Genomic DNA, 27,603 nt, shown 5'->3' on the forward strand with positions numbered 1-27,603 from the left:
ATTTACATGCTAATAAAGATGATAGACTTGGGACTTCGGAAATAAAGAGGGAAAAAGCAAAAAAACCCAAGGTGTAAAGGGAGAAAATAACAAATAAATGAAAGTAGAAAAAAAATTTGAAATCCTCGTGTTCAAATGTGAGAGCTGCAATCAAAGACATTGAGACCTAATATAAATGTAATTTAGTTTCACTCTCCCATTATTCCCACAAACCACAGTGTCATCTATTGGAGTGACTACAGCAGGGATAAAATAGAGAGGTGTAACTATGACGGCTCGGACCGTCAGACACTGATTTCTGCATCCAGGCATCTTAAAGGTCCCAATGGTCTTGCTTTGGACACTGTAGGTAAGATGTTTGTTTCTTGCACTTATTGTTTATTTGTATGTGAACTTACTAAGATTTGTTCTTTCTATATTCACCATCATAATTTATTTGATTTTGCTTACCTGCTTTAACAACTTATTTACAGGTAAAAGTAGGCTTTTCGCTTGTAACATGTGTATCTGTTAGAAACGGGTACACACACAAGTCACTATCAGCACACATTAGTCCCACACTTGTGTTCTCTCTAACAACAAAGTACAAAGATTTGTACGTGGGCTTTTCCCTCTATAATTTGGGGGGGGGGCGTGTACTTATTGTACGGGGGCAACTAAGTTTACACAACTCGACCTCAATACACAAACATGACTATAAACCATAAACATCATATTAATGTCATGAATGACTTTCAAACTCTGACAGTCCTTTTCATTAGACAAATGTTTCTCTAATAGTTTAACAAATAGTTCAACTCACTGTTTGGATGAAGTCCCACAGACTTTCACACTTAAACACACAACTACACTTCCTCGAATAAGTGTCCTTGAGAAATCTTCCTCGAATAACTTCCGAACAGTAGCTGCTGACTAGGCCATAGACGTTATACTCTGTCTAACGTCTATGACTAGGAAGACATACCCGGCTGATGATGACACAACTTCAATAACCACAATAACCAGGCACAGCTGGTGTTGACTAGACATATGCACCAAGCTGCTGACGATCCTACTCCAAACGTCCTTCCTCTTAGTTACTTCCTTCCTCTTAGGTAATTCCTCTTCCAGGCAATTCCTCCTCCTAGGGAATTCCTTCTTTCAGCTATATCTTCTCCTGGGTAATTCCTTCTCATCTATAATTCCTCTCCCAGGCAATTCCTCTCCTGGGTAATTCCGAGACTAGGCAAGGAATTAATCCAATGCCCAAATCTCCTCTACTCAAAATTCGCTACAGTCTCTCTTCTTCGAAGTCTGGCGAGGGTATAATCTAACTCAGTATTAACCCATACACCTGGGGTTCAATGAACCTTTCGCTCACTCACACATTCGTTTTCTTAAAATATCTTCACTTCCACGCTTTCTATCTCTTATACGGGTAAGGGTGATAATCCCTGCCTACCAACAGTCAGAGGTTACCACCCCAACCCCCATGTTCCTAACAGTATCGATGATTTGTTGTTGTCTGCTTGTACCTCACCTTTCCTTTCTTTGCATAAACTGAAATGTAAGTGTACATATTCTGTCTTTCCATTCCTGATTTCCCTCATACTTATCTGTGTTTGTGTTTATACGTATGTCTGTGATGAACGAATGCATTTCTGAATGTGTGAACGGGTGGTTCCATGTGCGCACGTGAAGGGAGGAGACTTTACTGGGCAGCTTCAACCACACAGCTGATAGGATGGACGGATGTGGACAGCAAACGTTCTGAAGTTTATTTTAAACTGGAGGGCTCAAATTTTATGGGCCTGGATATCTACCAAGATGAGTTGTTTGTCACTGACTGGGGAGCTGAACTGTGAGTGCTATTGCGATTGTTCTTTCGGATATAGAAATAAAAGAAGTTATTTTAAGCATTGGATTAAAACGTAGAGGAAAGAGAAAAAAAGCCACATTTTGATGTAGCCAGAGTGAACAAAGTTTCATGCTTCCTTTCTATTTGTAAAGCTTTAGAAAATTTCTATTATCATTTCTTAGGAACACAATCATTTCATTTATCGAATACACAGTATAGATACTTAAATATGGTTTATATTACACATACTTTCTCTCTTTGTTGCTTGGTAAAAAATTGGTCCGTTTGAACCTGTGGAGAGGTATAACATCTAAAAATGAAATGAATGGATCTTATTTTACTACTGGTCACTGATCCTGTGACAGGTACCTGTCGTTGGGAAGTGAAAAGGGAGACACGTGGAAACATTTTAAACTATTTTGGTTTATAGTGAGCAGGTCCAGTGATTTATGTAATTAGGGAAGGTTTAGGATTCACTGCGATTTTTTTTGTTACAGGTTGGCATATAAATCTCCAGCCAAACGACTTTTACAGAATATTTTCTATATTTTCAAACTGCTATGAATAATATCAGCAACAGCTTCTAAACTAATAGGACTCGTAATGAGATCAAAATAAATTTCTTACTAGTGAACGGACCATTTCAAAAAGAACAATTTAAAACTATTAATTTTGTGCTCATGCTAACAAAAAAGTATTGATTGCTACACATTTTGTATGATTTTTGCATTCGTATCAATCAAAGGGAACAAATGCATTTTCAAGTACTGTGCTTGCGATACTTTGATCTATATTTTTAATTTCTGTTTATGTTTTGGCGAACTACTAGCAGCTTTCACCATGGGAGCTTCATTTAAACCAGTAAATACAAACTAAAATGAACACGACACAACTAGAACGAAAGTTTTAGTCTTCTTGATGTTATTTTATACAGAAATCTGGCACAAACAACACACATCTATCGCATTGGCAAAAATAAAACAATGATGGCGAGTGTACAAGTTATAGGGAGAGTAAGCGATGTTCGTGTCTATGCCGAGGAAACAACACGTAAAGGTCAGTAAACAGTCTGTACTGCCGGAACTTTAATGCAAAATGGTGAGTCTAATGTTGAAATGCAAAGGAGATAACATTTTTCTTTCATGTCTCCTTTCATTTGTCTGTCCTTTATTGACTCTCACCTTAAAATTCAATCAAGACATTTCTACTCATATATATTTTCTTCACTCATACATTCCTTAATCTTTTGGTCACGCCACTTTGGTTTCCTTTAAGCGGTGGTGAGCTGATCGACTCCTTCACATTCTCAGTCAGTTCCTTTATTGCTCCACTACATCCGTCACTTTATCTCTAAAGTGCGGTCGTAGGGCGCTGGCCAAACACAACATGTCAACAACAGAACAATTTACACTTCTTCACTCTTACGAGGAGAGGTTTACCGATGTCCCAGGGTGGCAGCCGTGTGCTGTATTGAGTAACTGGTTTTGTGTTCATTGTAGCAGATTCGTTACACACTCCTCAGGCACTCTGCTTTAAAGGCCTGTATTCACAGGTGTATATTGGCAAGTATCGTGAATGCAGCATGAGGGGAACCTACTAACTGATGAATTTAACTTGTCAATGGTCTGAAGAATTTCAATTTTTGCATACACGATGCAATGACACTAACTGATTGGGCTGTTTCACCGAACCATTGTCTGGATTATTGGCAATATCGATGCACAATGTGTCAAATTAAAGCACAGATAAAACGGTTGTTGTTGTTGTTGTTGTTGTTGTTGTTGTTGTTGTTGTTGTTGGCTTTGAGGGAAAGTGTTTCTATTTCACGCTGTGGTGGTGGTGGAGGGGGTTATCTTTGATGGATTAGGGTATGGTGATGTGTGTATAAGAGGAGGGGTCGCTGTCTTGTGACGCCACATGTATTGTCTATTTTGTTTGTGCTCTCTTTTCTGTTAGTGATTAGGTTTGCCGAGTCTCTTTGTGGCCAGTTAAAACGGTGCCGCTTCCTACTGCTTATGTAGCATGTATACAACTACCTAGAGTTTCATGTGATACAATTACGTAAACTTTAAAAGTATTTCATATTTCTTCTCCTTTGAACACGAATCTAATTTCTCGAATCACAGGACCAAACGGATGCGGCAACAACAATGGAGGCTGTAGATACATCTGCCTACCAACTCCTGGGAACAGAAGCAAGTGTCTTGTTCAGTTAGAGAAGTCACATGGTATGTATCAGATATCTTGGATTACAAATGTAACGGTAAAGAAACTTTCAGATGCTTTAAAATTATTGATGACAAATTATTTGTTTGCTCTAAACTAACATCAAACCTCTATCAATAAAAAAACAATACAGTGTTCCCTCGCTACTTCGCGGTTCATCTATCGCGGATTCACTACTTCGCGGTTTTTTGAGTGAAGTATCGATCGCTACTTCCGCGCTGGGAATTATCGTTCTTCAAAATACCATAGATACTTCAACAGAAAAAGACGAAAAATTTAGCTACATGAGTATTTCTATTAAAATATCATGGTAATTTTGCAAACTGGCTTGACTTTGGAACGGCTCGCCGACCTCTGCAATCTGGCTAACGAACTGCAGGAACGATCACAAGAATGGGACGATAATATGATTCGGTCTGTTACATTTTGCAACTGCCGACAACAATGTTTTATCGGCCTCGTCAAAAACAGCCATCAGTACCTGTTGCTGCTTCAGAAACCACGGAAGAAGTGAAAGAGTTGCCCCAGGAAACGACAACGCTGTCAGAAGAGGTGTAAAAATTCGTGTTAAGTACAGTTATAATTTTTTTACACTTAAATGTTATTGTACTGTATTAATACCATCATATGACTGTACATCACTGACTGCACCATAATTTGAGCAGCTGCTCATGTTCTGTTCCTCTGTATGCTAGGATTATTTTATGAATTACCTCTGTAGTCACATGAATTAAAGATGGTTGATTTTTGTGGCTAGGGGTTATCTTATTTTCTGTCAAAGATTTCTGGGAAATCACTATAGCTGTCTGGCCTTTTAGGGGGCTGACAATGATGTGCTCTCTAGACACTGAATGGCTACAAACTTGACGAGATAGCAGTTTTCATTCTGTTTGTTAGGAATGTTACACATAATTGTCTTCACATTCTGTTTGTTACATTTGGTTTGAGTAAGACAATCCAGCCCCCACCCAACCTTTGTTTTCTGTGCAATTGATGTAAGCTCTGTTTCCCTACATTCCTGACAAAGTACATAAATAACTAGCATTGCAAGTTGACTCAAATGTGTAAATGTTCGCATCTAGTCCTGATTACTACCGAGCTGTGCAGCAGAAATTAAAACTTCGCTTTATTTTCAGCTCAATTACCACATGACTGATGCTGATTTCGACAGCAGAATTCAGTTCACAAAGTTACTTTTTTTAGCTGCTACGACGGTCTAAGAATGTCCACGTGGTTTTTATTTTTTCGCACGTGGTATTGTGAGAAGAAATGAGCGTGTGACAGGCACAATAAACATTTAATATTAACGTTAATGTCTTAGAAAGAAAATAATCACTGAACTAGCTTTGAGTTGCTGTCGCCATTTGTTTATACATCCGGAGGCCATGACAGATGCATTGCGGGATACCCGAGCACAGCCGAAGCGTGTTCGTGTGCCCTATGACCCCGTCTAGGTCGGCATTAGTGAATTCTGATTGGCTATATGCAAAGTATGTTACGCATGCGTCCATATAAGGAAGTTTCCGACCCTTTGTGGCGTTTAGAAAAGAGCTTGTATCATAGCTTGGGGCCTTCTATGGGTTTTGACTCAGCCTTTGTTTGAAAATTCAAGTCTTGACCTTTCGCCCGATATACGATGTGACACAGTTGCCCACGTGGCGAGGTGTGTTGCTATGTCTCAAACATTCTCTATTCTCGCTAATTCTGCGCTCGGGAAAAGTAAATAGGATAGAAGTAGGTGTTTTTATTGACAAAATAGACATATTTCTAGATTGTTCTATGAAAAACTACTTGGTGAGTGAATAGAACAAAATATAAACTTTGACAGTATGAAGTAATCTCAAAATGGCAAAAATTGAAAATTTTTGACAATTTTATGACCGGTGCCTGGCCTTGACTTGACCTCTAAGCAACAATCTTCTACAGCACAAGCTGCCTCACGCACCGACCCACTGTCTGTACTGAATGAACGATAGAGTTCAGTGTCATCTGCAAACATCTTACGGTTCACATTATGCTTCTCAATGAGAGGACCAATCTGAGATGTGTAAATAGAAAATAGAACCGGGCCCAAAACAGAGCCCTGCGGACACCGCACAGCAATGGAACTGTCACTGAAGAAGTTGATTGACCATCACCCTGTGTGTGCGGTCACTGAGGTAGGAAATGGAACCACTGCAAGGCGGAACCACAATGCCCACCTCCATCTGGAGACGAGTCAGAAGAGTGGTGTGATCAATGACATCGAAGGCCGCACTCAGATCAAGGAGGACCACAAGAGTCACTTTCCCTGCATCCGCACTACACAGAAGATCGTTCATAAGACGCAGAAGGGCTGTCTCCACAGCTGTGCTTGGTCTGTACGCCGACTGGAATTTATCCAATAAGCTGTAGCGGTCCAGGTGGAGTGTCAACTGCTAAGCAACGACACGCTCCACAAGTTTCGAAACAAAAGACAAATTCGACACAGGTCTATAGTTTTTACACGAGCTCGGGTCCAAGTTGTGCTTCTTCAAGATAGGCTTGATCACAGCTGTTTTAAATTGTCTGGGTACAGAGGCAGAGAAAAGGCTAGCATTGACTATGCGAACTAGTACAGGAAGCAGAATGTCAAGGTGCTGGAGAAGAACACTAGTGGGGATAGGATCATCCACAGACGTGGTTGGGCTACAACGCCGAACTAATTTCAATAGTTCATCTTCTGTCACTGGTTGAAAGTTAGAGAGGGGCGTGCCACAAAACAAGTCACTGGTCTGCTCCACAGTATCAACTGAGTCACTGAAGCTGTCCATTATGGTCTTTATCTTATCTTCAAAGTAAGCACTTAATGTACTGGCAGCGGTCTGGTCATCCATCTCTGGAAGAACAGGCTGAGTCACATCTTACCCCAGGGACCATTCACAACTGCGAACATCTTGCGGGAATCAGAAACTGCAGAGCTTAGAATATTCATAACATACTGCGACCTAGCTTTGACAATGATGGCTGAACACTGGCTCCTTGTATGGCGATAAATCTGACGATCCACCTCCAGTCTACTCTTGCGTACCTCTGGAGTAAACCACGCGGTATCAGGACGCTCAGTAATGCATCTCTTTTTCACAGGCGCAAACTTGTCAAGAAGAGCAGTCAGGGTGCTGTTGTACAGAGCCACAAGCTCATCCACATTGTCAGGAGGGGAGACCAGGAGAGCAGAACGCTGAAGTTCAGTACGAAAAGAATCAGAGTCCATGCCCCGCACATTTCTAGTGTACACAGTCTTTCTCGGTAAGCCAGGCCTTGACATGCTGGTAGTAAACAACACAAGAAAATGATCCGAAAGTTGCAAGTCTTCCACAACAATAGACCTAACAGTGTGATGGCCAGGTCTCGCAATAACCCAGTCCAAGGTGTGACCCTTACAGTGGGTAGAGGAGTTGACATGCTGAACAAGATCAAGGGAATCCAACAGCTGACAAAGTCTCTTCGTGTCAGGGTCAGATGGCACATCAAAATGAAGATTCACATCTCCAAGAATTAACAAGTATTTGTTGGCAGCAGCTAGGTTGGAGACCAGGGGAATAAACTCTTCACAGAACGCTGAATTAGTCACTTTGTTGTTTTTAGAGTAAGGAGGGTGATATAGAAGCAAGACATGAAACGTCAGTGAACCACGAGTGAGGGCAAAACTGAGTGACTCAAAAGTCTTGAACGTTTCTGACACCAAAGGCCTCAGAAGCACGGATTTCTTATAAACAGTAGCAATCCCACCACCACATCTATCTCCAGACCTGGGATTGTGAATGAACGAATATCCCACGGGAGTGATTTGCTTGATAACAAGTTCATCTCCAGCCTCCTTAAGCCACGTCTCAGTGAGCAACAGCAAATCCAGTGACTTGTCAATAATCATATCGTGAATGTCCACGGCCTTCCTGACGACAGACTGGGCGTTGAGAAGGCCACATAACAGTTGAGTCTGAACTATCTGACTCTCAGACGAACTTGTAATATCTAGCGATTCTGATATAAGGGGGTCAACACTAGACCCATCTTCATTCACAATAGACGTACAGTGAGGGGACAGGTCTGTGAACTGGAAAGGGAATGCCGGAGTAGGGGAGGAGGGCGGAGGAACAGCAGGAACACTGGTGTCACAAGAAATTAATGAGATGTCAATAGGCACAGGGTTGTCATCATTCACCAACACAGTGGTGAAGGGGCCATCAAGGACAGATGCACTGGAGCATGAAGAATTACAGGAACAGGGCCGTAGCCCCAAAGACAAACTTTCCACAGAGGCAGTAAGTCCTGGAGGCTCACTGGTGCCAGAGCTTGGTGCTAACACTTGCACTAAGTCTGAACGGGAATGAGCAAGTCTACATGCATGCACCTTCCTCCCACCACGTACTCCACGCACAGTTTTCTCATTAATTAAGTTTTCTGCAATACGACAGCAAGTTAATATCCAATACACCAGACACATTTTTGGCAAGGACTTTTAAGACAGAAGCAGAGTAGTGTAATTGACTCATGAAAGGTGGCTAGAAAGGAACACAAGTGTGAGAGAGACAAAAACTGCTGCTACTAAGCGCATTGAACACCACTGACCCACCACTAACTGACGATGTTTCAAACATAACAAACAGTTTGGTACTCAATGTGAGCACACAAACATGAGGCAATCCTGTTAATCACTAACGCCAGAACTAAAGCGGCACCACGAGAAGCGAAAACGTGACAGCATCAAAACAAGAGCAGGACGACATAAACCACGTATCCATGACAACAGGCAATAATCATCAGCAACATAAGTGAAACGTACAGATCCAAGATCTAGGTTACAGCAATTTCAACAATAAAAACACAGGTCCACAATTCAGAAAATGTGAAAAACGCAATGCTCAGCAGTATTGGAAAAGTTACAATTGTGTATGGGCACAGGCAATCCAGGAGATGCACAGAGCTAAAATACGGCAAGATGGAGCAGACGTTAGAATGGAAATAAAACGCTCCAGATAATTGATAGAAGTCGCAAAGACACAGCAACCAATCCAGAGAGATAGAAAATGATATCACAAAGTCACTGAGCACTGGTACACAAAATCTGACACAGATAAACGGGCAAAGACGAATATTACCGAAGAGCTGACACTAGGCAGGTAGTTAAAATAAAGGGACATCACTCTCATTAACATTGAGAGCACTGCCAAGAAGACAAAGACTCACGAGAAACAACAACACCTGGGTTAGAGAACCTGGACACAACGGGCGCGTGACATTGTGATGTGTACAACAGTGAAGACAGGTAAACAAATTCGTCTAATAACAAACCAGACATCGTCGCAAGACTCTTCGAAAAGAAAAAACCAATGAAATACACACACACACACACACACAAAACGATTGCCTAAGGCTGCTCAAACCATGCTATAAAGTTGTCGAGTGGCTCAGGACTTTACAAACTACAAGACACATACTTATAAATAATAACTCGCCTTAACACAATATTCTATCGGCGACACCCAGCCAATGATACAGACAATGTTTACAATCCTGGACCTTCCCCGATCAATCTCGATATGATCCAATCGTACAATCTATGTATGTAAATCACACGCCTCACACAACTCTGTTTGTCAACAAAAAGTTCCAATTCAATTATTTAGTTTATAATCGCAACAGCGATCGTTGAGTGCTGTACTTACAGTTTTTCGTCCCTCCAAGGGTCCTTCGCACTCCACATGTCTCGCCAACAAGAATCCAGTAAACAAATACACAAATACACAAATACACAAATACACAAATACTCTCACTGTTTTTCATCCCTCGTAGGGTAGCTCGCAATCTCTCCACATGTCCCACCGACTACAATCCCAGAACACGAACACACACACACTAGCTGTACACACTGAATGTACGGTACACAGACGTTTCGCCGCCGGACGTTTTGCCGACCGTCCGGACGTTTCACCGCCGGACGTTTCAGCGCGGGACACTTCATTTCGGCATTTCACGCGGGACCTTTAGCCGAAGTCAAGTGTGTGACACCCCTTAGCTCACACATTTCTCTCGCCATTGTATCAATGTTTTTTCTCAAAGCTGTTGCGAATAATCTGTGACAATCAAAGTGAACTGTCTGTGAAGTCTGTGTGTAAAATTTGTTTGAAATAAAGAAATATTGGGTAATCTAGTAGTTACTTTCATTCTTTGAGAAGTAAGTAAGCTCTCTCTCTCTCTCTCTGACATAATGCGGCGAAACGCCAGTCGGCAAAACGTCCGCACACGGAATGTACACACTGGACGTGTCAGTCGGGCGGTTCCCGGTGTCACATTAGAGGTAATCTGCGGTGACGTCACAAAGCTCCTAGCCCACGTGCTGCTGGGTGCTGAACCAAACCCGATGATCCCAGAATGGTCCTGGTAGGCGATCCTTCTTTCCAAAAGAGATCCAGATCTTCAGTCCATACACTTAAAACCTGTAACTCGAGGTTACACTATTCTACAGTTTCTAAGCTATATTCTTCTATTCACACATCTTTCTGTCTTATGTTTACAACTTACAAATTACATAAGTTCTAATACAATGCCATAAGTAATACATAGAAAGATGTCATACCTCGTAGGCGAGGTTACTCCATAAACGGGTCAGTACCGCGCCGTCCATCGTCGATGGACACTACCCTCTACTACACAGAAAACAATTTCAGTCGGTAGCTGTACACTCGTGACTCAGTCACGCCTTCCTTTCTCGGTATTCCGGGCCTGAGTAAATTTCCTACTTTGTTCCCTCCAAAACCTTCTGCTGAGCCAGGTTCACCATAAACTTTCTGTAATTTGTTGATGTCGGGTACTGCCACAGAATGTTACTGTTCTTTATTTCCAGGATGTGGTGAATTTATTTCCCCTAGTGGCTTTATTTCGTCACCATCATATACTAGACAGACCATGGAAATTCTGGATTGCATTTACATAATAAAGACAACAGCCGGCTATCGCATCACCTTAACATTCCTGACACTTGAAACTGAAGACTGCAGGTTCGATTTTCTGCAGGTTTGTGATTGGTTTGTTACATTATATTAAGCATTTTTAAAGGTCTTTCAGTTTTACATAATGTTCAAAAAAGAATGTATGGGAAAGTGCAGGATAAATATAACTTTAATATAACTTCCTTTTAAGTATTCAAGTACATTGTATGCCTTTTACAACGATATGCTTAAAGGAAAGTCAGTGTGAACGAGTGTCAGTTTAGGTTTCTTTCTGATATGACAAACAACGAAACGCTTATGGACATTAGCAGTCATCATCATGAATACTTTGTAACTTCATTGAATTTATTTTCACATCCTAAGATCCGGGATGGAAGCTCCGAGCTGTCACCGTCTATGGGTATCTTCTGTAACACGAGTGTTCCGGACAGAGTGAGGTCCACGTCTAACACCATGTGGATCAGATCCCGGTCTGGCTCACTGTCAGGCACTGGCTTCTATGCAACTTACTCATCAGGTAAACAGCAATGCGTATACTTGACCTGTATAGTTCAAGGACATGTAGAGCACAGAAAAATAATTAGTCGTCCTAAGGAGCTTTGCCACTTAACAAAAAAAAAAAAAACAACACAAAAAACACCCAAAACCAACAAAACACGTGTTTAGAATAGTTTCCCCTTTTGTTGCCTAAATTAAATTATGCTTTTGCCCTCTTTTTTCTAATTTATTTTGATAAAAAAACTGATGAACTAGTGTGACCGTATTCAAGATATGACAACACTCACACGGTGACATACTTTTCATAATATGCCAAACTCCACTGACATACTAAGTAGTCAAATGATTATGCGTTATCCACTACACTTGAACTCTCACAAGGAATGCAATTATTTGACTCACCACTTCAAACCTGGGAGGTTGGCTCTCATTCGTCCGCACGACCGTCACGCTCTCTCGGTCGTGTCCACTAGTGTATACATCACCACCACCGACAACGCCAGGCATTCATGACAACATATCTGTCTTTCAAATAAAAGGACGGCAATAAAAACAACTACATTCATAGAGAAGAAACTACAATAGTAATTTTATCTAAAAAAAATCTCCCAAAACTGACGCATTTTATGCAGAAAAAAGCCTTATGGTCAAGAATACAGAATAATATCATATATTATATTAAAGTCTATAAGGAGATCAGCCTCTCTGTCTGTGTTTACGGGCTTTATACAGGCATCTCATTAAAACCCTGGCAGAAACATGGGACAAACAGGAAAATGCAAGGCAGATGTCGTGTAAGGTGTTAAAGCACTAAACTCATCAACATCTCCCAAAACACAAAGTTCACATCACGGGAATCCAAGGCTGTCCACAAGATCACAACGTGGGTACATTCAGGGGCAGTCGTTAAAATGAAACCTTGTCATTCCCAGTACTTAGTAATTAAATAGTCTAAGTCTCTCTGTCCTAGTCTCTCCCCTAAATGTTAATTTCTGAAATGCAAGTTTAGCCTGTTTACAAAAGCCTCACTAAAATTTCGCGATGTTTTTTTAACTTGTGAAGCTATTTAAAACTGACTAGTTTGTAAATATTGTACTTCGTCTACGGTCCATAGGGTCTATGTAGACAACACTGTCACTGAACACAAGTAATATCGACAGACAAAATAATGCAAAAGATAAATCGTCTTCTTTGTCCTTTCTTTCTTTCTTTTTTTGTTTTTTTTTTGTTTTTTGTTTGTTTGCTACTTTCTCCTACTCTTTCACCTCTTTTTCTTTCTCTGATCCCTTTGTTCAACTACCTTTTTTCTCTGTTATGTTTCCTTGTATTTTTTGTTGTCTTTTACTAGTTTACTCTAACAGAAGAAGCAAAATTGTCGGCAAGACTTTTAACATCTGCTCTTTACATTAATATCAAACCTTACTTTTGTTATAGTCAGAATAATATCAGAAACTTTATCTTGTCGACAGCAATCATTCCACAGAAGTTTCTCCTTGTCACTGAAACTTATAACGGCATCTATCGCATAGACATCGACACGGGAAGTAATTTTACAATTTCGCCCGATGGTCTACTCAACCCATTTGGTATTGACTACGATCCAGTAGACGGTCGTGTCTATTGGTCCAATCAAAAGGACAAGACCATTCGATCCGCTAACCTTGATGGCAGCGATGCTCGGCTGGTTCGCAGCATTAGTCAAGGTAAAGTCACTTACATGCAACTTGGTTATACGTTTTAGACTTACAAAATTGCTGAAACAATTTTATTAATAATAAAATAAGTTTCTATAGCTTTTTTTTTCTACTACTGAAAATACTTTGTTGGGGACGACACACAAGTCACAGACAGCACAATGAGTTTCACAAGTGTTCTTTCTTACAACAGATTACAAAGACCTGTAGGTGGGCTTACAATTCTATATTATTCGGGAGTTTGTGTTGATTTTAGAGGAGGGCAGTTAATTTCCCCGAACTTAACTGAAATTGAAGATTTAAGAAAAGAGTTGCAAGAATAAAGAAATAAATATATATGAATATATTTCAATGGGCAATACTCAGGTTGGCTTAATTAAAAAAAGAGGCTACAGGCAAGGGGATAAAATATCGCTTTATTTATACCTAATATGTGCATAGTTACTTTCACTAATGATAAGGGAAAATAATAAAAAAAGGGGAATAAAAATTAAAAAGGAAGAAGTGCTTTTGGCTTTATTTTCAGACGATACTCATACCTTTCAGATGGTTGCAAAATATCTTTTAATGATGCTATTAACACACTAGATATCTCAGGGTTAAAAGTTAACAATGACTCAAGAGGTATAAGATAGGTAGAATGAAAAATAGTCAAACTAGATATTAGGCATTATAAAAAAGTTTATTTAACAAGTCCATTCGAGTATGTAGTGAAGAATTTCTCGGGAACCCATCCACTTTAATAATAATATTATTAGAGACAGAAAAGTTGTATAGATTAAGAAACGGTCGGATGCGAAAGTAAAAAACATAGGAGACCTCACTAATGTTGATGGTACATTTCAGTCTCTTGAAGAATTTTATGTCAAGTAATGGCTCACAGATGTCCTTTAGAATACAGTGGCTCCAACCTGGTCTTGTGACTTCTTAAATAACGCCAGTCTGTAACTGCCTACATCATATTAGACAGATTGCCATATTTGTTATTACGTTATGATGTATGGTATGTGGCTTATATATTGTGTGTATATATATAGATATTTCTCGGTATGACTCCATGTGGTGTTAAAAAAGCTTCCCCTGCTTGTGTAAGTTACAACTATTGAGTTACTAACATAGCCTGTATTTTTATGGTTAGCTGCATCTTTCTGCATAGGGTATGAAGAGAGATTGATGAAAGAGTTTTGTTTATATATACATGTACAATGTTTTTACGTGAGTCTATGTTGTTCTATGTGGTAGTGTCTCATGGTTTGTATGCATTGTATAATAAACATAAACAACGGTGAAAAAATGCAATAAAAAATGAAAAAAATTAATTGAAGTCAAATCAATATATCTAAATGACTACAAACCATAAATAGCATATCATTGTCATAAGTGACTCTCAACATTATTGTAGATGAAGTAATTTACACACAACGTGTTCTTATATATATATTAATTTATATTTTGCTTTAGAAGTTTGCGTTGTTGCTTCAGTGACAAAACTTATTTTGGGTTCTTAAATTAGTGTTATATTATCATAAATATTTATTTGTTGACTGTCTTTAAGGAGGTATTCTATTTGGCCTTTCTGTGGACTCTGTGTCGAGGCTACTATTCTACGCCGACGACGGCAACAAGGTCATCGGAAGGATATCACTGGACAACAACAGTCATCATATCGTCGTCGATTCAGACATTGATCATCCTGTAGACATCGAGCTGGACAAACACAATCGGTGATTATAATAGGACTTGTAAATAATAATAAACACATTGAAATCCTTAGATATTTAGGACCTTAGAAAAGAATTAGCAAGAGCTACTAAAAGAGAGAGTTATGGAAGAGAATGCAAATAAATAAAAGAGTTTGAGAATTAGAAAGAAAGTCTTTGTGACGCTAAGCTCAAAGACATTTAATATCTTTTAAAACAGATGAGATATACATTTATTTTAAACTTCCTCTTCAATTGTTTACACAAACAACAGTGTGATCTACTGGAGTGACGTCACCGGGAGTAAAATAGAGAGGTGTAACTATGACGGTTCGGACCGTGAGACACTAATTTCAACATCGTCTTATCTAACAAGTCCAACTGGTCTTGCTTTGGACACAGTAGGTAAGATGTTTAAATTTTCTTGCACTCTTTGTTATTTTTAATGTGAAATAATTGGGATTCGTTCTTACTTTTTTTTCCCTGCTTCAAATTGTTCTATTTACTTTTAGAAAGTAGGCCCCATTTGTTGTTGTATGCGTATATCTCACTTTTCTTTGTTTTGTGTAAATTTATCCGTTAGCATACATATTTGTGTCTTTCCATTTTGATTTCCTTCATATGCACTTACGTTTGTGTTCATACATATATATGTTGTGAATGATTGCAATAACGAATACGTGGGTGTGTGAACCAATGGATCAATTGGTACGAATGTGAAGGGAGGAGAATTTACTGGGCAGATACAGGTACAGAGCTGATAGGATGGATGGATTTGGATGACAGACGACCTGAAGTTTTTTTTTTATCAGAGGGACTCATGCCTTACGGGCCTGGATATCTACCAAAACGAGTTGTTTGTCACGGACTGGGGACCTAAACAGTAAGCACTATTATCACGTTTCTTTATCTTACAGCAACAATTATTTTTACATTGACCAATTTTATTTGCTCCAAGGGGCAACACGGAAAGCTGCTCTAGTCATAAAGTTAGAAATAAAAAAAAATTAAAATTTCGTTGAAAGGTTCAGCGTTGAAAAAATGTCAACAGCGAAATAACATAAGCAAATGAAAAAGAAAAGATTATGAGCAAATGATCATTATCGTGTGCGGACCTTTTGCCGACCGGACGTTTAGCCAGCAGACTTTTCGACGCATTATGTCAGAGAGAGAGCTTACTTACTTCTCAAAGAATGAAAGTAACTACAAGATTACACAACAATTCTTTATTTCAAACAAATTTTACACACAGACTTCACAGACAGTTCACTTTGATTGTCACAGATTATGCGCAACAGCTTTGAGAAAAACTAAAACATCCTTCTGTGCGTACCTTGCAACAAGCGCTTGCAGTCGTGTGTTGACTTCTTCGTACTGCTTGTTTCTTCGCATCCTGATGCCCATGGCAAGCTGTAGAGTTCACTGATACATTGATACAATGGCGAGAGAAATGTGTGAGCTAAGGGGCGTCACACACTTGACTTCGGCTAAAGGTCCCGCGTGAAATGCCGAAATGTTCGTCGACAAGACGTCCATCGTCTGAGGGCCCCGCGCCGAAACCTCCGTCGACGAAACATACGTTGGCTAAACGTCCGGTCGGCAAAACGTCCGACTCCGAAACGTCCGGTCGGCAAAACGTCCGGCTCCGAAACGTCCGTGTACCGATAATTATAGATATATAATAACAAATCAAGGCTATTCATGTACGCACCTACACCATCACACACACACACCATTGACAATTCATCTGGTTGAGCAGCTGGAGTGCAGATGGCACAAACGATTTCAGATACCTATTGCTTTAACATATAGGTATTACATGGGGTTTACTCATTTAACATTGGGATAGGACGAGCAAGATAGAGACAAAGAGCCTTGTTGTTTACAGAGCAGGCCTTCAAGCTATATTTTCGCGTATTACAGTGAAAAAGTTTAATATTTCGTTTCTATTTGTGAAGCTATAGACATTTCATAACACTATTGTTTTGGAACGCAAAACAAATTCAAAGAACGAATCATATACATTCTGATAAACAAAAACACACTATGTGAAGTACTAAGTAGATTATAGATTTCTCTTTACATACCTAAAGACCGTTTAGTAATACTTATACTCGCTTTTTGTTGAGTGGTAGCACAATTCGGGCATTTGACATTTGACACAAATTTTGTAGTGCTCTGTCTACGATACTTTATGTTATATTTTGTATTTCTCTTTGTGTTTCGGCAAACTAGTACCAAGTGTCAGTCAGAAACAACACACATCTATCGCATTGGCAAGAACGGAACAATAACGGCGACTGTACAAGTTAATGGCAAAGTAAAGGATGTTCGTGTCTATGCCGAGGAGAGTATACATACAGGTGAGTAAACATTCTTTACTGGTCGGAAATTTAAAGCAAGAAAGTGAGTCTAATATAGAAATGCAGAGGGGATTATATTTTTCTCGAATGCTTCCTTTATTCAGGGTTATATTTCTGCGCTTTATTTGCCTGCACCTTAAAATTTAATAATGTTTTCTGTACAGATATATATTTTCTTCACTCAAACTTCCATTCATACATGTTTAGACACATCCTTTGCGCATGTCTTGAGCGGTCATGAGTGGGTCAGCTGCTTCACATTCGCCATTAAGTTGTTTTATTGTCCACTACAGCCTCCCTTACTCTCCTAAAAGTCTTAGAGTGATCGCTAGACAACACATGACAACACCAGTCCACTATCTTTACTGTAGTGAGAAGCGGTTCCAAATGTCCCAGGGTGTCAACTGTGTTCTGTACTAAGTGACTGGTTTTGTGTTCCTTGTAGCATGTTCATATCCTTCTCCTCAAGAACTTGAACTTCAAAGGCCTGTATTTACCGGTTCACACTAGCAGATTTAGTGACACATTAGTACAGGAAGATGTGAACTTAGCATAACTTGTACAACATGTGTTTGGCATTACCACCTGATAAACTGCACTTGTCAGTGGTATGAAAATTAGATTTTTGAATACACGATTCTTTCAATGGCATTTACAGATTTCGCTGCTTTTCCACCCCTTGTCGAGCGGCCCGGTGGCGCAACGGTTAGCGCCTGTCACCAATACAGTGAAGGTTGGCTGCCCAGAGTTCATTTCTCGTCTCGGGCACGATGTTCTTTCTCTGCACGTGACATCTGTTTACAGGGCTGACTGCTTGCCGTAATATAGCCTTAGTTGTTGACACGGCGTAAAACACCAATGCCCCCCCTCCACCCCTTGTCCACCCTGTTACTGTTGTGATTTTGACAGAATGTACCCGGTGCAGTTGTCATGGTCTAACATGGCGCCTCCTGAGTTGTTCACCTTCTCCTGCTGTTTTCTGCTGTTGTAAATCACTTTGTGTGTGCCTTTGGTGTTAACATGACCTGGTTCTTGTTAGTGCTGGTCTCCATTTCCATATAATGCAATGTTAAAAGTGATGAAAAAAACTTTTACCCTAAGTTCCACTCTGCTTGCACTAGAATCTTACTTGAAATGTTTTATTGCCTTATCTAATCTCTCTCTTTTTGTTTAAAGATACGACGTTTCTTAAATTTAATTGGCAGCAAACTATTTGTGTAAGATAAGCTGTAAAACAATTTAATCATTATATCAGAGTAGTGACAAAAGAGGGAGGTAAATGTCTTCTATCTCCATTTAAACTTGAAATAACTAGATCTTGGCGCTCTCAGCTAAAAATGTCATAACTACAACACGAGATCGTATCACAACCCATGGTGACCTCACTACATTAAACGATTATACAGTAACATATGAAATCCAACAACAAGAAATGACAAACTATCGTTCTTCACGTTTCTTCTTAATTTACCTTGTTGTTAATAGTTGTGATTATTGTTATTTGACTAGTTCGTCTGTTCTTCTGCAGATTCATGACACTCTCCATCATTTTCTTTGTTTTCTGATTCAATTGTGTCTGCTATGTTTGGTTTTTATTCCTTGCCTGTATAGTTTATCCTTTGTCCGTCGTATTTTTCTCCATGACTTCTTGTTGTAAGCACTGAGAGAATGTCGTTTCGTGATCGTTATTATGCGCTTAATAAAAGACACGTTTATTATATTACATACAACATAGTAGATATAACATTGCTCAACTAATGTAACTATCTTTTCTGGTTGTCTTGTCAGGTGTTATCCCCATCCCCTCACCTGCCACGTAGTCACTTACCTTGAGAGCACTGATGATAACCGTACGTCGACTCTCTTGAACTCTATCAGGGTATCTTTATGTATGCTGCAGTATTCCTGGTTTTTAAAACCAAAACGTTCCCACTGGCCCCGTGGCGGGCGATAGCGACCCTTAACTCCAGCTACCCATGTCAACATAATCTGTAGGGGAGCAATACGTACGATAATCACACGTTCATCAGAGGTCTTACCAGAGAGCTTAGATATAGAGATGGTGTACTTCTTTGTCCTTACTTGTTAAGAAAAGTAGTGACGGAGTTGCGTCCCTTCGAAACGTGATGCTACGCCACAGTTGCTACTAGCAACCGCTACTAAACAAGTGTCGCTAGCAGTGTTTATCTTTCGAGTAAATGTCTATGTGTTTGCGATTTCAAATAACGTTCATCTAAGAACATATTTTTGTGTCTTTTATTCATGAGAATTGCTTAGATGAGGGTAGTTTGGGAGAGTTTTAATACATGTATGACAGCTGACTATATTTAAAAAGGATAACTTTTATAAATTCAAACAGCACATCCATGAGCACAAATTTGCATTTATTAAAATACATAAAAATCTAATTTATGAGAATTTTTGAATATGAGAAAAGCAATTAAAAACTTACACATGAATATAAACAAGCCACATTCAGAAGACTTGCTCACATATACTGAGACATATAGATTTCTGTTTACATACAAGCATGAGCAATAAATTCTCACACAAATCATAATACTACTAATAATAATAATGTATATATCTATATACATTCATATCCCTTATTGTAAGAACATTGGTGGATAATTTAAAGATAACAGCTATGCTTACTATGAAATATACAGCAAGCAGATACTCAAAAGGGATCATTCACACATGTACAGTGATACCTCGGTTCTCGAACGCCTTGACTTTCGACCAAATCAGTATTCGACCAGGAAATTCGAGAAAATTTTGTCTTGGAATCCGAACAAATATTTGGAACTCGAACATCCGAACGTCCGAGATGAGCCGAGTTGAGCTGAATGGCGTTCATTCTGCCCAGCGCGCCTTGCTTGCGTCATCAGTGTGAGTGCAGAGAGAGAGAGAGTCACGTTTTTGTGGAGAGAGTCATGAAATGTGTGCAAAAAGGGCAGAAATCGCAAATTTTGTTGAACAACATCACCCTGATAAAGTGATAGCAAATAGAGCAGTTAACATTTTAATGACAATGTTATGTCCACTTTCCGCAAAATTTTGCAAAGGAAGAAAAAAACAGCAAACAATTGACAAATCTTCCGTAAAGAAATCAGACAAACAACTGCAGAGCAAGATTCTGATTCTCCTCAGCAAAAGATACAGAGAACAGAAACACCGAAGAGCAGTTACCCTCTGTTTTTATTGAAGAGGACTCCCTTCAATACAATAACATCCCCCTTCCCTCCTCCTCCACATTCATTCCCTCCTGCCGTAAGTTTGGTACAGGTACAGTAAATGAAACACAATTTACTGTACTGTACTGTACAGTACATTTTATTTTTTTGTTTTGTTTTAATAAATACACTTTTATTTCTTATTTCTTGTTGAGACTCATGTTTTTCTTCATATTATATACAAATTAGGCCAGTAAATAGGCATTTTCTGGGGCTTGGAACGAATTAATCCAGTTTCCATTATTTCCTATGGGTTTCATTGCTTCGGTTCTCGAACAATTTGGTTCTCGACCGTCTTCCCGGAACGAATTATGTTCGAGAACCGAGGTATCACTGTACTTTAAATAAACATTTATAATGTTTTCTTTCACACTGTTCTAAAACAATTTTAAGTTACTTTAGCTTAAAAGCTACAAATGATGTAACTTCAGCATTTTTTTATTTCTTTTTGTTCCCTTCTCAAAAATGGACACAGAGCTATCTTTAAGAGAAAAATGAAGGCGGACATTGATAAATAGATTAATCACACTTCCTTTCAGGTCGCACCTCAGTTTTTCTTTAAGATTTCTGATCTCTATCTTTAATTCAGCTTTTGTAGGAGAATCTGGCACAGTTATAGAGCATGCAGGCTCAACTGCAATATCTGATTGTTCTTCTGCAAACAGATGCATAAAAAGGATGCTTATAATGTACTGGACAATATCACCCCTCATCTTATAAATATTTTCTTAATGATTGAAAAATAGCAAGAAGACATATAATTTAAAAACAATTACCATGCAAGACTACAGCTTTCTGTGAAATCCTGTGAAATTCTGTCCATTGGTAGCTTTCTTGAAGAAGTTACCTACAAATACAGGTACATGGAAATGTGATTTACAGATTTTGTACTTATTAGCATAATGAAAAGGAGTTAACAGTAGCCAAAATATCCAATAAATCTATGTGTAGAATCTGTACAAACACACACACATTCAAACAGACCTTTTGCAGTTCAAGCTATGATCCTCATTAGCCTTATGTGCCTATTAGAGTGATCTCTCGGGATAAATGTTAATTAAAAAAATAAAATATAACAGAAACAAAGGTCCATGATGGTAAAATATGGCTTAGTAATATATATTGGAATATGTTATTATCTACTAATCATAAGTTACCAACCTTGCATGGTTGATTTGGAATGGAGAAAACTGTGGGTACAGCATTCCACACATGACTTTTCTTTTGGGTTTGACAGTTGTACTGACTTTCCTCAAAATGATCAGAGCAAAGACAGTAGCCTTTTCCATACACATCCGATGGTGTAAGATGGTCAAAATCTTTTCTTCTGGCAAAATTCATCCATAGTTTACACCTGTTGTAAAACTTTTTTCTATATATTAATAACAAATATTTTATAACACCTCACCCCAGTGACGAATGCCTTAAATGATAATACTATAACAAATTTCAATAGGTTTGTAATCAGATAAGTGAGAATTCATCACACAGTTTCACAGTATAATCAGTGAAATCGTTTTAATAATCATAGAAATCGAGCAACCACGTTGTAGTAGACTGCTGTCAACTGATGTACACTTATGGATCGTAATTTGAGAATAAATTCGTAGCTTACCTCTCTTCGTCCTTTGGGAAATTGTGGAAACGTTTTTCTTTTGATGTTAATTTAAACCTGGCGTTCTGACAGTTAATTGCAGAACAAAATTGCCCACCTTGCCTCAGACGATCACCTTCGCTTGCTTGTGTCATGTCGTTTCTTAGCATCACGTTACGAAAGATAACTCTTAAAGACAAGTTTCCCCTGCGGTCACGAGTGGACCTCTCTACCTAAGCTCTCTGGTAACACTTCTTTAAAGTCACACGCTACCTGTCCTAGAGACAGAGAGCTACAGGAGGGACGGGGAGAGAGACAGTACACAGCATGTACAAGAGTTTGCTGTTCTTCCGTTAGAAAGATTGTAACATTGTGTCACCCAATACCTCTTTCTGTTTTTCAGAAGCAGAGTCTGTGAGCACTAACACCAAGTTCATCATTGCTGTCTGTGTTGTGGGCGCTGTCGTAGGAATTGCTGTCATCATCGCACTCGTCTTTGCCTTCAAACGAATCCGTAAGACGAATGACACCAGCTCGGGTGATGCATGTCTTCCGCGTCCTTTGTGTCTGTACATTTGTAGCCATTGTCAGAACAAAACTTCTGCTCATAACCAAACCTTAAAAGTAGTTTGTACAGTAAACCTAGATGTACTCTTCTCAAGCTAATGAGCTAAAAAGTGTATAGCGAACAAGAAACATTGTCTGTAAACTTAAGCGTTTTTATACATTTAGCATATCTTTTGTTATTACAATCGACCTAATGACTTAAGCACAAAAGTGAACCTCTTTTGTTACTGAGGTGCAGTTGCTGCACTACAAGTGTTAAAAATATATGATTGTACCTTTATCCTTTATGGGTTAATAGACAAGACAAATGGAAAAATCAAGTCGTATTTCTATACCTGCATTCTCAACGATTCTCAGTTGAGTCGGTTCTTCTGCAACCCAAAACATGATACAAAAATGATTTTAAATTCTTTAATGTCCATTGCCTTAACTTTTAATAACATTTGTAAAAAACAAAATAACTTCGCTATGCTGTGATGGTCCCCAAATAGTACTAGTCAAGCCCGATGGAGCTGCGAATGCCCGCGAATGAAATTTCGATCGGTATTTAAAAAACAATTACACCTATTAACATACAAGAAAGACAGCTGTGACACTCCGTTTGAAAGAGCATTTCAGAGCATTTACGCATTTTTGTGCATTTTAAGAATTATAGGTTGTGATTCGTTGTAGTAAAAGCAAATCAAAGATTTAACTGTATGGGAAAGATAATTCAAAATTCGAGAAGTAGGTCAAAAGTTAGAAATGAAGAAAATAAATATTTACGCAAAATATATTATTATAAAGTACCAATTGGTACTTAAGCAAGCATATATGTTATTATAATATACATTAGAAGTTAAACACTACTTACTGTTTTCTTCTCATTTTCTGCTGTTTGGGCACACATCCGTGTCGAATTAAGTAACCGGGAACGAACATCAGCATGACGCTTGATCAACCAAACCTTTGCCTACTTTCAAACATAACGAAATACCTGATTGGTTGACTTTTGAGCTTTTTAAGGGAAGTAATCAATAGTGGAACAATTCCTAAGGGTTCCAGTGTTTCCTCCCTTTTGTATTCATTCATTACGCACAGTTTTACAGACACTGTGGTTACAGCAATACATTCACCAAGGGTGTGTGATACCTCAGCGGACTGAGGATACACAGTATTTACTCTTATTACACCTTTAAGTCTTATTACTTAAACGAATGATCAAAAAAAAATTGTCAATTTGTCTGTATTCACAAAGATGTGACCTAGGAACATACAGTCTTTCGGATGATGAAATGCGCAGGTCGGAGCAATCCCGAAGAATATGCGGCTTTCATGCAGAGACAGAACACACCGGAAATCCCACTGGAGTCACTGGCATCAACATCAAATGCTCTTCCATCCAGTCCTTATGAAGAATTCCCCAGTTCTCAATCCGGTGATAGAGATGGCAACTCTAATAACGCAGGTAGGCACACTCAGCATGCTTTTTGCTATCGTCAAACCAGGTACAACTGGTCGACATACAATTAGTTTACAGAATAATACTTGTCTTCTCTTTCTGTCATGTAAATTATAGCGAGCAAAACCTGTTTATCGTGATCAAGATAATTTTTATACCTGGTCGAGAGGGGGTGAGCACAAGACTCCTTGCGGTGATGGCGGCTCTAGGGAGAACTAGTTGTTGATATTCCCTTTTGTACTTAAGTCTATGTTACTATATCAATCTTGTCATCATAACCCAAGTGTTTAAACTATTGACTTGGGAAACATGCCACGGAGTTGTTTGTCCATTGAGCCTACCACTCCACTAAGTGTCAGGATCTTTAATTATACTTTTACTACTACTAAAAAAAGAAATGTTACACATCATGGTTTTCACGCACCCTGTTTCAAGTGTTTGTGTTTACATGTTTCAACAGCCACAGGACTCAGGGTTCTGATATGTTTCTCTGGTACTAAGTAAACGACGAAAAGCACAGATGATATATATCCCTTGTTCACTGCTTTCTTCAAAAAATCTGTCAAATCAGCTTTCCGTTGCACACCTTCTTATTGTTACTTACCTAATGTTACTACGTACCTGGCTTCTCACACTATTACATTACATAATCTTTCAGACCTTTGTTCGGTTGATCCACTCAAAAATATTTTCTTGGTCCACAAGAAGGAGTTATATGTCTTTTCTGTAGTCTATAACAGTTGTTGTAGATAAATATTTAAAGTACAAGCGTTTAGGACGTTTATGTGGAGATGCTATCATTCACATCCAAACATTCACAGTGGTGAGCCTAGATGGCAGCGGCCACCAGCGAATATACAAACAACGTGTGTGACAAATGGACAGTCACGACTTGTAAACATAATGGCTACACAGAGAAACATTCAATGTCATGTCACAACTTGTGGGACTGTGAGAGGTGTCTTTACTCCCCCAGTGTCACCTGACGTGTGACAAGTCTTCCTTTCAGTTCACGTGACTAGCTGATGATTGGTTGAAGGGTTGTGGTGGTGTGCTTGTCCAATGTCAACGACAGACAGGTTTTTATGCTACTGGTATAATATTAAATTCTTTCCTCGTAGTACTTACTGACTTTTGAGCCCAGTACGGGGCTTTTTCCTGTACAGTTTCATCGTCGTGGCTGGTAAGATTTACCTCGTTACTTTTCACCCCAATACCCACTCCACGGGGACAATATTTTGTGTTGGACATGCTAATGATGAGCGGCCCGGTGGCGCAACGGTTAGCGCTGTTAGCGCTGTTAGCGCTGTTAGCACCTGTCACCAATACAGTGAAGGTTGGCTGCCCTGAGTTCATTTCTCGTCTCGGGCATGCTGTTCTTTCTCTGCACGTGGCATCTGTTTACAGGGCTGGCTGCCCTCCGCCAAGGACGGTCCCAAGCCCGGCTGAAAAAGGAGGAGGGTTGGGCGTGGGGCACCCCAACCCCGTAAAAACAAATCCTTGCTACCAAAACATCGACAACAGTTAAGGCTGTAGTCGATGGCGTATGCCCCAGGAGGGGCGAAGGGCCTAAAAAAAAATAATGCTAATGAGGGAACATTGAACAACCATGTTCGAGTACAGCCTTGGCCATTGTCGAACTCGACCTGTTAATGTCCCACCTTGTAGTGCTTTTATTTCTACAAGACCTTGACGCATAAACAAAGTCTGCAATAGTCTTTCTTAGCTTCTTTGCTCCTTCAAGGTCCCCATCAATACTCATGAGAGATAGAGAGACGACGAAGACATGTTTTCTCTTAAGCGATCAGCCCGGAAAGATCGGGCCATCAGCTTCTCACCTGGTTATTTGTAAGCTTTACCGCTATAACGCCCGTAATATCTCACTAAAAAAAGGGAAGTAAGTCGTTTAAGACTCACACAGAATACGTTGTTACTTGATTCTACCCCCCCCCCCCCATGTTAATCTTGTCATCACCAACCGTTTTCCCCACAGAGTAGATTATGTCTGCATAGATTATCAATAAATAGATGATTGAGATCATACATGTTTGTGCTGTTGGATCATGCTTTGTGCAGGTGACACAAGCTTCAATCAAAGTGTAAGAAATGGGTCCGCTCTTTACCTGACACCGACTGGCCTTACAGGTAGGTTCACCTAACACATGGTCTAATCAGGTTTCAAAAAATAAAATAAAGTTACTTTTAAAACGTTTTTTTCTTCTCATTCTATTTTTCTTGTAAGAAATAGTGTGCAATCAAATAAATAAATATATGGAATTGGTTGAGAAATGATTATCAAATTTCAAATATCAAAGTTCGTTAGAAAAGGATTAAGAGAAATCAGACAATAGCTCAACTAAGCTTCTACAAGTCGATAAACAATCAAAATAAGCAAACATAACTTTTCAAAATTACAAAACTATAGACGCAAACAGCTTTTCTTTGTGTATGAATTAATATAAGATATGATTTTACAGTAATTTTATAACTGAAGTGCAGACATCTTTAAAGATATAACATGAGTTTTACGTAGTCTCTCTAAATCGGAGTTGGTGAGTGATATCAAAACTGTGACTATGTGGATATTTTTATTTATTTATTTTGAAGATTATGAGTGGAACCACATGCTGGTTGTCCACAGGCTTATTTTTTTTTAAATCATTGAAGGGCACAACCACCGTCAGCACACATTAGTGTGCAATTGTTCTAATTGTTGTAAATAACAACAATAATTTATTATCATTTACAACGTAATTCTAAATAATTAGTCTCCTGTACTTTGAAATCTGTATTACATTTTTTATTTTTCTTTCATGTAAATTCTTCTGTCTCCTTTCCTACAGGAGCGGACACAGCATTGCCAGCGATTTAGTAAATCATACATGAACAGCAAGCTCTCAATAAGACTGTTTTCTTTTACTTGACGACCATAAAATGTATTAATTGGTATAAAATGTATTAATTGGTATAGTTAAGTCCTTAGGTGTGATAAAGACTCTTGTGGCTCCAATCAACAACAAAACATTTACTAGAGACCGAACCGCAATCGTTGTCAGCATCGTAAGGGGAGGGCAGGACGAAAGTGAGGCTGACACCATTGCAACGTAGGCCCTTGACTGGAACCCTCATGGGAAGAGGAGAGTTGGGAGACTAAACTAGACTTGGTAAAGAACAGTAGATAACGAGGTAAAGGACGTGGGAACCACATGGACCCAACTGAAGGGGGCTGCCCTATAGCGGGTCCGCTGGCGAGGTGTTGCTGCGGTCCTATGCTCCTGAAATGAGCAGCAAAGAAATAAACTAATGTTTATTATACGCTACATCACATGTCGAGTTTTGTGTTCGGGGAACAGCAGGGTTTGGGGCTCATGAGCCACGTGGTAAAGTCTGTGATGGATGTGTGAGTGTTGTACTGTGGTTCTCCTGTAACTTATGTTGACGTGGGTGGTGAGGATTGAGGTTAGCTCTCGCCCACG

At 39.2% G+C, this 27,603-nt stretch overlaps 2 protein-coding genes across 2 annotated transcripts in view; both read left to right on the forward strand.

Moving 5' to 3' along the window:
• The window catches only part of LOC112556955 (low-density lipoprotein receptor-related protein 4-like), a 209,862-nt gene that overhangs the window by 18,064 nt on the left and 164,195 nt on the right, over positions 1 to 27,603 (forward strand). The window contains exons 7-11 of the mRNA XM_025226459.1: positions 219 to 349; positions 1,681 to 1,840; positions 2,772 to 2,893; positions 3,964 to 4,065; positions 10,929 to 11,098. Of these exons, the coding sequence (XP_025082244.1) occupies positions 219 to 349; positions 1,681 to 1,840; positions 2,772 to 2,893; positions 3,964 to 4,065; positions 10,929 to 11,098 (685 nt within the window). The remainder of the gene's footprint in view (positions 1 to 218; positions 350 to 1,680; positions 1,841 to 2,771; positions 2,894 to 3,963; positions 4,066 to 10,928; positions 11,099 to 27,603) is intronic.
• Positions 11,406 to 27,425, forward strand: LOC112556956. The gene is made up of 10 exons (XM_025226461.1): positions 11,406 to 11,551; positions 13,002 to 13,235; positions 14,782 to 14,950; positions 15,201 to 15,331; positions 15,649 to 15,809; positions 17,162 to 17,289; positions 22,523 to 22,633; positions 23,969 to 24,133; positions 26,204 to 26,272; positions 26,971 to 27,425. Exons 5-10 carry the CDS (start codon positions 15,706 to 15,708, stop codon positions 26,997 to 26,999), a joined length of 606 nt encoding a protein of 201 aa, XP_025082246.1. The 5' UTR covers positions 11,406 to 11,551; positions 13,002 to 13,235; positions 14,782 to 14,950; positions 15,201 to 15,331; positions 15,649 to 15,705; the 3' UTR covers positions 27,000 to 27,425.

Source organism: Pomacea canaliculata, linkage group LG2, assembly GCF_003073045.1.
Source record: "Pomacea canaliculata isolate SZHN2017 linkage group LG2, ASM307304v1, whole genome shotgun sequence".
Taxonomy (NCBI): domain Eukaryota; kingdom Metazoa; phylum Mollusca; class Gastropoda; order Architaenioglossa; family Ampullariidae; genus Pomacea; species Pomacea canaliculata.